The sequence below is a fragment of the Nerophis ophidion genome, linkage group LG01 (assembly GCF_033978795.1).
Source record: "Nerophis ophidion isolate RoL-2023_Sa linkage group LG01, RoL_Noph_v1.0, whole genome shotgun sequence".
NCBI lineage: Eukaryota > Metazoa > Chordata > Actinopteri > Syngnathiformes > Syngnathidae > Nerophis > Nerophis ophidion.
The window spans coordinates 82,234,116-82,246,159 of record NC_084611.1 but is presented as its reverse complement, the minus strand read 5'-3'; the positions used below and the strand labels follow the sequence as shown (position 1 = coordinate 82,246,159).

Genomic DNA, 12,044 nt, shown 5'->3' with positions numbered 1-12,044 from the left:
AACTTTTTTTCTTCTTTACCTTGGCAGGAGTGGCGTGGAAGTAAAGAGGAATGTGCATGGCGGCGCCCAGCTTGGTGTATAAACTGAGCGTGAATGAGGGACTGGTGGGCAGCATCCGGCTGAAGAGTTTGAGGGACAGAATATGCCAGCAGCCCTGGGGAACGGTCAGCGGGCTGTGGAAGTTCACCACCTGACAGGCAGAGGGCAGCAGAGAGAGTTGTCATGTTGGAACCAATATGGTACTAATTGGCCGTACCTAGGAATTAGGGATTGGTAACATTCACATTTGAACCGATAAAGTACCAAAACCTGGTACTTAGGAATCGATAACGGTACTCCACTTTTGTGTGCGTTAACAAATAATTGTTTTTGATAATAAAATATAATTTTTATTGCAATATTTAAAAATGAGCTGATTATGATAACTGCTGTTCAGTTGTTATATCTCGTTAATTATCGAAGTTCTGAGTCGAATTTGCAGACAATAAGTTGCAATTACAGTTGCAAGTCAATAACCTTAAATGGTAGTAGTGTATAGTTTATGGTGTGTAGGTTTTTGGCGCGCCCTATAAAGTGTTGATACTGTAAGTATTGTACTTATTAAGCACCAGCTGTTTGATTGTAACGTGCATCTTAGTTGTAGTTCACATTCACTAATTTGGAGGTGCTGAATTCGGCAAGTAAAATCGCTATTGCTAATCAGTAGCATGAAAACAGCAAAACCAATGTATATTAGCATTACGTTAGCGCATTTTTGGCAAAGTCAAGACTTACTTAACTTACATAGGAGCGCTTTTTGAGTCAATTTCTTTGTTGGCATTGAAATATGCAACATTACCTAGAGGTGGTTTGGCCGAGTCCGCTCTAAGTGCCGCTGGAAGATTTGCCAAGTGCTGAAGTGCAAAGAGCCTGAGTCGACAGCCAGGCGTGATGTCACGCGCAACCCAGAAACCGAAACATGGCACTGTTGGATTTCAAGGGAATCGGTTCACGATATGACTAACGGGATTCACAAAAGTATTTGATTTGGTACCAATCCCTTTTGGGAATCAACAGTTACGCAGGACAGATTTTTTGTACTTTTGTGTGTTCATTAAATAATACTATTTTTTTTTATCTAAGATTGAACCGTGACCTCTCTCGCGTCTCATTTGCAAGCATGATTTGATTTCCAGTGTGTTCTGAGTGTGTCACTATAGTCAGGAAGTAGTAGTCTATGCCATTAAGTTTTATGTGCAAGTCTAACTACTTATTACACAGCAAGCTGCTTGATTGTCGCGTGCATCTTAGTTTTAGTAACTTTGGAGGTGTTGAAATCACCATGTAAAATCACTAACGCTAATCAGTAGCATGTATTTTGCATTTCCAAGTGGCATCGAACTAGTAGTGCATTTAAAAAAAGCGGAGCCTTACTTTTTGAGCACTTTCCATTAGGGTTGTTAACAATAAACCGATGCAACCGGATATCCGGTTCGACTCCTCATTTGAGTAGTTTTCATCAGTTCATGCCAATAAACTTAACTTGGACAGATGTAGTATTCTGCGTGCTTGATGCCAAGGTCCTAACTATTCATTCTCTAACATGATTGTACGCACGGAAGGAATGCGTATGTTCTTTTGTGGTGTAAAAAAAGAATGTGTTCTTTAACAAATATTAACCATTGTTCATACACTAAATTGAATCACATCTAATCGACCTGTTTGATAAATAAATGTTTTTTGAATCGCATGATAACCCATGTATCAAAATGTGATTTGAATCGTCCATCACAAAGAGATTTACATTCCTACTTTCTGTAAAGCCTGCTTGGCTTTGTTGACATGGAAAATTACACAGAGACAATCTGTTTTGAATACGCCTCTTTTACAGTCAAGTTCTCAAACCAGTGCCAAGTATTTTTTATTTTACGTGAATCGATAGTTGCTGTACTTGCGTAATTTGGTCGCTATCTATAAAAGTACAGTATTCGGTACACATCCCGTTGTCATATACATGCTGTACCCTTGTTACGCTGTTTAATGTTTACGCTGCATTTGCATATGAATACTGCAACAAAAACAAAAAAAAACTAGTTACAGGTGCTACGCCAAGTAAGGATATTTACTCACACCATTCTTTGCACTTCTATATTTTGTATATTTTTTTATATTTACACAGTTTTCTTGCATGCACACATCGCACTGTATGGAATGGCCTCAATCTCATTACCCTGCATAATGACAATAAAGCTGATTCTGATAATTAAACGATGTTAACTTTTTGCCTTTTAGTGTTTAATTAAATAAAACTTGCCGTAGCAACAACACTCGTATGTAGGCCAAAGACCATCTCCTTGCACTGTATGCACGGTCATGTCATGAATTAAGGTGACCTTTTTTTGTTGAGGCAGCTGTGCATACCTTCATAACGCCATGCAGCTTCTGTGAAAGGCTTGCACCAGTCACCGTGAGTGGCAAAACGAAGGGGTTTGTCAGCCACAGTTCCACCTGCTCTGTCGTTTTCTGCTTCACTTGGAAAAGGCTGGACAGGTCCTCCGTGCTCCATCTACAGGCAGATACAAGAAAAAACATGGCGGCTGAGAAGATTTTCTCAAAAAGCAAATTAGGGAATATTTTAGGGTTTGAATTACCTGTGCGTGATATGTAAGCCAGCAAAGTTGTGGGTTGTCTGGTTCCCCAAGACTCTTAAACTGATATGACTGACACATTTGCTTCCTTGACCTGGCATTGAACCTACAACCACATTAACATAGTTACATTAACATATTACAGTACAGTATAATATCTAAAGGGAACTCACCTCTGCAAGTGAGGGTCGCCACTTCTGTGAAGTTCTTTGCTTCCGATCTCAGAAGAACTCTGTTAAATTGCAGATTGGCATCCATTTTGGATAGAACCTGCATGTCCTGGGATTGAGACATTTTTGTTTTTTTTTAAACCGTCATATACACTTCTATTTATAGTAACAATAGGTTGAAAATACAGACGAGAACTCACCTTAACATAGAGTCTTTTGCTTCCGGAATTTTGCATATGAACTCTTATTTTTGGTTCTAGCAGAAAGTACATGAATAATACAAGTTTAAAATGTGTATGTTGGAGAAAAAAAACAACCAATACGTCCTACAATTAACGCATCTATTTAATAAACATATACATAGTGGAACCTATATTTACAAACCCCTGCAAACTTTTTGGTTTACGAATCTTTACATCACGCCAAATATGCCTCTGTGTGTGAACAATGTCTTGGTGTGCGCACTCATTCAGGGCGCTGACATTTTGACGACATCAGTTCTGTGCAGTACAGGACACACAAGACACGGCCATTTTGGAGAAGTGGAGCCCCCTACGTCACAACCTGTTTGCGTAGTTCAGTACTCGGACACTTCTCAGTGCTTCTGTGTATTTTTCTTTTCTCGCCATTCACAAAGTTTTATCTTTTTTTTTTGCTTACTCAATATGGGATAAAAAAAAGCCAACAAACAAGCCTTGAAAGAATGACTGATTGGCTGTGGACTTAGAGAAGAAAGGGAAACCAGACACATTTACCCTCCTCCCAGCGCCCTTCTCTCTTTGCGTGCCCTCCCTTCTCGCCTTTTGGTTGCACGTCATGACGGCATGTCGTCTGCCGTAAAAAACAACGACTCAGATTTCCCTCGCCTGAACACGTGTCACCGGGGCCCCCCTCTGGATCCGGGCCCGGAGGTGGGGCTCGATGGCCAGGCCTGTGCCCATGGGGCCCGGCTGAAGAGGCAACGTGGACCCCCCCCCCCTTCCATGACCTCACCACTCATAGGAGAGGGCATAGAGGTCGGGTGCAGTGTGAACTGGGTAGCAGCCGAAGACATGGCCCTTGGCGGTCCGATATTCGGCTACAGAAGCTAACTCTTGGAACGTGGAACAGCATACATGTTTCTCCATATTCTGGGTTAACGCATGAACAGTGTTTGTGGGTGGGAAGTGGGGAGCGAGTGTTTACGTTTTTTCCCCTGTGCAACATTGGATTAAAAGTTTGTGAACCAGAATTGACGTTGTGTTTATTCACCTCCATTTAACATTGGTAGCAGAGGATGGCTGCAAACTATAAAATACCGCCGAGGTTTGACGAGTCCAGGCCATCCATGCCAGTGCTGGAAAAATGAAGTTAACATTTGGACGCGGGTTACAGAACTCGATAAGAAAAAGCAAGCCCTAGCTGTGGCTTTGGGTCTTGAGGGAAGAGCCAGAGAAATCGCAATGGAGATATGTGCGGAGGAGTTGGAACGACATAATCAGACATTCACAAACATCGTCCAGGAAGTTAAACGGGAAAAAGATTGTGACTGGTGCACTGCCATGGACAGGGCCTTAAAGGCCTACTGAAATTAGATTGTCTTATTTAAACGGGGATAGCAGGTCCATTCTATGTGTCATACTTGATCATTTCGCGATATTGCCATATTTTTGCTGAAAGGATTTAGTGGAGAACATCTACGGTAAAGTTCGCAACTTTTGGTCGCTAATAAAAAAGCCTTGCCTTTACCGGAAGTAGCAGACGATGTGCGCGTGACGTCACTGGTTGTAGGGCTCCTCACATTGTTAACAATCATAGCCACCAGCACCGAGAGCGAATCGGACAGAGAAATCGACAATTTCCCCATTAATTTGAGCGAGGATGAAAGATTTGTGGATGAGGAAATTTAGAGTAAAGGACTAGAAAAAAAAAAAAAAAGAAAAGAAAAATATTTTTTTTTAAAAAGCGTTGCAGTGGGAGCGATTCAGATGTTATTAGACACATATACTAGGATAATTTTGGAAAATCCCTTATCTGCCTATTGTGTTGCTAGTGTTTTAGTGATTACCTGAAAGTCGGAGGGGTGTGGCCATGGGTGTGTTGACGCCAGAGTCTCTGAGGGAAGTAACGGCAGCTGCAGCAGGAAGGAAACTACACTGATGTCTCCGGTAAGAGGCGACTTATTACCACAATTTTCTCACCGAAAATTGTCGGTTGACATGTAGTCGGTATACATGTTCGCTTGACCGCTCTGTTCCACAGTAAAGCTCCATCTTCGGGAATTTTTAAACAAGGAAACACAGGCTGTGTTTTTGTGGCTAAAGGCTTTATAAAAGCTTCCCACCTCCATCTTTCTACTTTGACACCTCCATTGTTAATTGAACAAATTGCAAAAGATTCATCAACACAGATGTCCAGAATGCTGTGTAATTATGCGATTAAAGCAGACTACTTATAGCTTGGATCGGGCTGGAAAATAACGTCCGCTACAACCCGAGACGTCAAACGCACACGTCATCATACCGCGACGTTTTCAACACAACACTTCGTGGGAAATTTAAAATTGCAATTTAGTAAACTAAAAAGGCCGTATTGGCATGTGTTGCAATGTTAATATTTCATCATTGACTGCGTGGTCTGTAGTAGTGGGTTTCAGTAGGCCTTTAATGGCTAAGAACTGCATGCACAGTGTACAAGGTTATAGTCCACATCAACTGGTATTTGGTCAAACTCCTAACCTTCCCAATGTTAAAAGGAGGTGAATAAATACGTCTATTCTGGTTCACAATTTTTAATCCACTGCTGCACAGAGAAGAAACCGGAAACACTCGCTCCCCACTTCCCGCCCACAAACACTGCGCATGCGTTAACCCAGTATATGGAGAAACATGTTAACAATCTCCCTTTTATAAAAAAAAATTTAAAAAATAAAAACCACACGTTTCTTGAGAACAGTAGATTCTCTCTGCCTTTGGGTGAGGGGACGGGTCTTGACTGTTGTGTTTTGTTATTGGACTTTTGTGCTCATCACAGCTTGGCTAAAACTAACACCATGTTCAAACATAAGGGTGTCCATATGTGCACACGATGCTTCACTATACAAACATTTCCATTTACGAACCCTGTTCAAAAACCTATTAAGTTTGTAATCGAGGTTCCACTGTATGTACATAATAATTTTACTGATAAGAATATATTCCAACAATATTGTGCACCATGATAAAAGTGAATATAACTGATAGACACTTACCTACTGCAGCCTGTCCAGCAGCAGGGACCACCAGCAGCAGCAAGATGTGCTCAATGACGTAAGGCTTGAGCTTGTCCAGGTCAGCAGGCTGATCACCACGAGCCGACAGATTAATCTGCAGGCTGAGGCGCTCGTCACTCTGGAGGCAGGACCCCTGGGTACAGGCAACATGTAACTCATCAGTCAGGCTAGTAAGGCAGTGTAGAAGAGAAGTTGCAATTTTATCAGCAAGACCTGGATCGGAATCAAAAAACAGTGAGACAGATGTTGATGCTGGAAATGAGCCAAAGAAAGCACTTTTGATTCTGTTAAGAGATGTTGAGGGTGAGTCTGAAAAAAATCTAAATGATAAGAGGATGCCAGATTAACTTTTTTCTCCTATAGTAGCAACAATCATAAGGGTAGAAGACACAACATTTATACACTCAATGTGTAAATAAATACCTGAGGATTGATGAAAAAACTCTTCGGTAGGCTGCACTCTAGGAGTAGACCCAGTATGGTGATGTTGGACACATCTTCCTGTGGAATGAATAAAATAATTGGCTATTAAAGTCTAAAGCAAATTAAGGCTAAATGTACAGCAGAGGCACTGTTCATCCAATCTCCTGATGTAAAGCAGATTACTATTATTGGGGGGGCATCAATATATATATATATATATATATATATATATATATACATACATACACTGTACATATACATACAGTACAGACCAAAATTTTTGACACACCTTCTCATTCAATGCCTTTTCTTTATTGTCATGATTGTCACTGAAGGCATCACAACTGAATGAAAACATGTGGAGTTATGTACTTAACTAAAAAAGGTGAAATAACTGAAAACAAGTTTTATATTCTTGTTCATTATATTCTGATTATTGCTTTTCACACTCTTGGCATTCTCTTGATGAACTTCAAGAGGTAGTCACCTGAAATGGTTTTCACTTCACAAGTGTGCCTCATCAGGGTTGAATAGTGGAATTTATTGCTTTATCAATAGGGTTGGGACCATCAGTTGTGTTGTGAATGAGAAGGTGTGTCTAAACTTTGTGCCTGTACTGTATATACACAATAAATAACTTTACAAATGGAGAAAGCACCAGAAAACAACAGTAAATAAATAGAAATTAGTATTTGTACATGTATGTATTTAAGATGTACTCAAAACAAATGCTGCATGTTCATCTTCCCAATTGCCTATTAAAGACATTTTGTCATCTCAAAGTACAGTAACCTCAAGTAAAAAAAAGAAAAAGGAGCAATGAGACTCTGTTGCATTTCTTGCGACTGAAGGCACACTTCCTGTTGCGTAGGCTGTTAACTTCACACACACTTTCACCGCTTCACTTCAGTTGGGTTGCTAATTATAGATACATTTGACTGCACGTTTATCTGCTAAAAGTGAGGGGTTGTTCTGTGCAAGTCAACACTGTGTGGACTTTGCAGCTCTGTTAAAGTCATCCCAGCTGCTGACTTGACACTTGGTGGCGTTTCACTCAACAATGCAGCTTTGTGCGATTTAAAAAACATGATCTGTGTGTCATGAAATCAGCTGCTTCATATTGTTAGAAATACCTGAGTTTGGGTCAACTTAATGCTCTGGATGTGAGGGAATATTAGCAGGCTGTCCTTTCGTTGGACATACTTTAATGAGCCCTGGTGAACTCCCACACCAAAGACCTGGAAAAAGCACAATCACATTTGGCTTAAACGTAGCCGCATGGAGTAAACATCCAAAGCCTCTAAAGTCAAAAGATTATGAACTGGCAGTGCACTTTCCTTAAAAGAAACCTCGTAAATTATTATACTATAGATCCAGTAACCCCATAAAAAGTCCTTAACTTGCCTATTTTGTATACTCTAAAGCCTTTAAAGTATGCCTTTTACACTTATTAAACACATTTTACATCTGGTTTTACAAATAAAAAAAACTGTAAACATGCAGTTATGCAACATTACATCGTGTCAAAGCATCTACTTGCAGGAAAATGTTGGGGGAATTGACCTGCAGCTAGCGCCACCTAGCCACTTTCTTTTTGCATTACTATTAAACACAAATTATTTAGAAATCAGAGCAGAGAAAGTGTATTTTTTATGAATACTTCTGCTCAGAGGTAATGTATTTGCTGGCACCTGTTAATTAGCAACATAACTCAAAAATGTATGAGTGGATGTTGAAACTTTCAGGAAATGTCAGAAATGCAATAATGAACAAGCGATCTTATTTTAGGAGTGAGTCAGATCATTTCTACAATGTTAACTGCGTGTGTATGCTAGCCGCAGAACGTAAAGAGTGGATGACAGACGAGAGTACACTCCCTTTATTTCGTTCCGCTATGAAAAAAAGAATACGAAACAAGCCTAGTTGTGGACACCGACGCAAAGAGTGAACCCTCTTGCAGGCTGTTTGGAACAGACAGACGAACAAAACAAACATGCACAGACTTGGCAACATAAGTTATCCTTTGATCTACTGGTGTTAGTTTATTAGTTAGCAACATAGCTCAAAAAGTTATGGGCGGTTTTTGATTACACTTACACGGAATATCAGACATGTGATAAGGAACAGGTCAGTAGATTTAAGGGGTGATCCGAATCAGAGTCTGGATTCTTTGTTACTGGAAGTGATGAAATGGTGAAGGTCTGGCTCTCTGAGTGCTTTTGTAGCTATGTTTTTGTTTCTTAATTTTGAAATTGTATAAATTGGAGACATTACCCCATAGCATTAAGCAGTTTTTATGTTTCATTTAAAAAAGCTGTTCATTTTAACACATAAGCTTTATTACATCAAATGTACGTTGTATTTTTATAAGTTTTTTATACATTGTAGGTTGCATTCGTCACATGGGAAAAGTTGCTAGCCCAAAAGGCAAAGTATATTAAATAATTATAACTATATAAACGATAAAAGCCACACCCCACACGTGACACCCTCGCTGAGTAGAACGAGTGCTGGGAGGGAGCAAAATTATGACCAATTAAAAATAAGTATGACAAACTTTAGTTAAGGAACTGGCGTGTTACCGTTTTCAATTAAGGCTGTCAAAAATAATACATTTGGTGATTATTAATGTATATTCGCAGATTATCGATGCAATTTATTTTGAGCGCACATGATCTTTTACTTGTCTTTTAATGTTCTCATTAATCCAGGTCGTTGTAATCTCAGGGCACTCAATCGATTGCAACTGGACTGTTTGGTTTGTCTTAGAAGACATTTTGCCTCTCATTCAAGTAAGCTTCATCAGTTCATACTCATACACTTAGATTGGTCATCTCTCAGCTTAAACTTAGATTGGTCAGATCTAGTCTAGTGGCTGGTGCCAAAACCCCAAATATTTATATTCCAAAACCAGAAGGGTGTGCCTGGGCAAGGGTGGTTTCACCCTATCTTAGTGAGAAAAAAACACTGCTTTGATGCAAACTAGCAATCCTACTGTCAGTCATTGAAGTGCAAGTTCCAATCAATAGCATTATGGTAGTAGTGTCAAAGCGCTTTGAGTACCTTGAAGGTAGAAAAGCGCTATACAAGTACAACCCATTTATTGTGTGGCAGAACGATCGCTGTGGATCGAGTACTACCAGTCCAAAATACTCGGAATCACCCACGTTAAGCTACTCGGATGAGAGGAGAAACGTCTTTTAAGACAAACTAAACAGTCCAGTTGCAATCGATTGAATGCCCTGAATGGCAGGGCGCGTTATTATATGGTTAGTGATCAGGTCAATGCAGGCGTCAGTGAATAGATAAGTGAAGAAACCGACTGTTGTGCTCCTTGATATATTTCCATTCAGAAAAACCCCACACGGGACTTTAGATAAAACTTAACAAATTTTGAGCAAATAAATGACGTTTATTTAAGTAAAAAAATTTGGACGTCAACCAGCTTCTGACAACAGATTGTGTTCACCTTTGAGTAAACAAAAAGGGTAAGTTAGGACATCGCTGGCTGTAAATTTTAAGTACAATTGCTGTACTTGGGCACTTACTTTCAACTGCATAGTTTAAATGACAATTGCACGTGTGCAGAAAATACCCCTGTTGTTGAGCTCATTGTCAATCATACAAAGCCAACGGCTGGAACATTTACACATCTTTGAAACTTTGGATGTTGTCTTCGGTGTGCAGATAATCTGTGTGACTGGCAAGTGCATCTAATAAATGACATGTGCTTTTATTCTTAAGGGTCTGCAACTCTGCATGCCCACGACGCTCCAGTGTGCCCTGACTTTTACATCCCAACGTTCAGTGGCACTTTGAGGAACAAGCATCACCAAATATTAACCAAACCATCATGTGACAATGTTGGTAGCGTGAGCCTTCAAACAGCTGCCAAACCAGTTGAAGCGGATCAACGAGACCGGCAGAATTCTGCGAAAAATAGATGTCCTGAGAACACCCAAGAGTGTGTTTCTTCTGCATGAAAATACACTACTACTCTGACTAATCTAGGAGTCTATTCCAGTGCACAAACAAGATGGTGCACTAATGGAATCAGTTTCAAATGCATAGTGGTACATCGAAGATATTTCAAGTAGCATGGATGCCTGTTACTAGGAGTGTCCCGACAACTTTTTTACTTCAGGTTATTTCAGCCTTGAACAAAATTTTTGAAAATGTGAAAGTACTCAAACAGAGAACAATGGTAGGTATGAGAAACACAATCTTATTTATTATTAATCGTCTGGAATGGACTTATGCTGCCTTGCGTATAAGTGGAGTGGTCATAGTTTAGTGCCCACAATAAATCATTAAAATAAATTATTTTATTTCTAAATTTAAAACACTTCCTTGTCATCCACATAACATGTAATGAGGGTTCTTTGGTCAAAATGTTGCATAGATGAATGTTCTACAGACCTTTTCAAGCCTGTGTCTTTGTGAGTGGAGCATACACACTCAAAAGTTGAAGCACATAACGTAAAAATAATGTGGAAAAATTATCCAGATCAGCCCCAAAACGTCATGACTTGTTCCTTATTCCATTTTGCACATTTCCTAAAAGTTAAATATTATGAGTTTTTTTCGGCTCCCACTTCACTTTCTTGTGGTCTACAAAACATGTAATAGTGGTTCTCTGGTCAAAATGTTGCATAGATTATTTTTTTACAGATTGTTTTTAAGCCGCTTTCTGGCAGACTCTTCAGGGTGCATAAGTCTGTGGGCGGTCTTATTTACGTGGCTCGACAGCGTCTTCTCCTCGCCATCTTTGTTGTAGTTTTTAGCGCTTCCAAAGCGAGATCATTTCCAACTTTACGTTGTGTTGGAAATGGCAAAGACCGCAAATGAAGTCATGTACAAGAATTTTCATCTATTAATGATGGACAATTCAATTCCCAAATGTATACGATATGGTGATAATCCGGTGATGTCACAGGTCAGAAAACGTCACACGTCAAAGAAAATTTCAAATGGTTCGTTTGGCAGAAGTATGAAGGAATATTTTATAAATAACTCTGCAATTCCTGCTTGGTTTAAATTGAAATTTTTGGAGACTTCTGTAGATCTCAAATACACAACAGCAGGTAGGAACAGGTAAAAAAAAGTTGGTTTTGCATAGTAAAGTTCCTTAAAGGTAAACTCATGAAGTAGCGTAAATCTTTGCTACAGAAAACTTCTTAATAGGCTTCTGCCTTGCAGACTTTTTATGTGTAAGAATCTATAAGCAAGTATGACTTGTGTAGCTTGTGTGCCTAGCTCATAGTAGCCTATAGCCTACCATGTTTACCTTTTAAATGACCTGACTAAAATACAGAAAAGACTAACCATGTGCGCTTATTGGGAACATTTTAGAAGCTAACTGGCTGTCCAGTTTTACAAATGTAAACTTGCTTCCATCGGAGCTCATATCAGAGATTTTAAATGCAAGATACTTGTTTTTTGTTTACCGATATTGGACCAATATCAATACCCGCTCAGGACACCACTACTTGTTGCCGACTGAAAACATTGTAAAAAGGTACTGACCTGATATGAAAGCAGCCCGTGAGCTGACGTGTTTATAAATAACGTGTT

The 12,044-nt window shown here is 39.6% G+C and overlaps 1 protein-coding gene across 4 annotated transcripts in view; it reads right to left on the bottom strand.

Moving 5' to 3' along the window:
- Window positions 1-12,044, bottom strand: part of tmem131l (transmembrane 131 like) — a 70,336-nt gene that overhangs the window by 19,531 nt on the left and 38,761 nt on the right. For all 4 annotated transcript variants that reach the window (XM_061913346.1, XM_061913365.1, XM_061913354.1 and 1 more), the window contains exons 6-14: window positions 11,997-12,044; window positions 7,604-7,708; window positions 6,471-6,548; window positions 6,027-6,180; window positions 2,998-3,053; window positions 2,801-2,906; window positions 2,631-2,733; window positions 2,401-2,545; window positions 20-190 (exon numbers count right to left, since the gene is read on the bottom strand). The exon at window positions 11,997-12,044 is cut by the window's right edge and continues 69 nt beyond it. In XM_061913346.1, coding sequence (XP_061769330.1) covers window positions 20-190; window positions 2,401-2,545; window positions 2,631-2,733; window positions 2,801-2,906; window positions 2,998-3,053; window positions 6,027-6,180; window positions 6,471-6,548; window positions 7,604-7,708; window positions 11,997-12,044 — 966 coding nt within the window. The remainder of the gene's footprint in view (window positions 1-19; window positions 191-2,400; window positions 2,546-2,630; window positions 2,734-2,800; window positions 2,907-2,997; window positions 3,054-6,026; window positions 6,181-6,470; window positions 6,549-7,603; window positions 7,709-11,996) is intronic.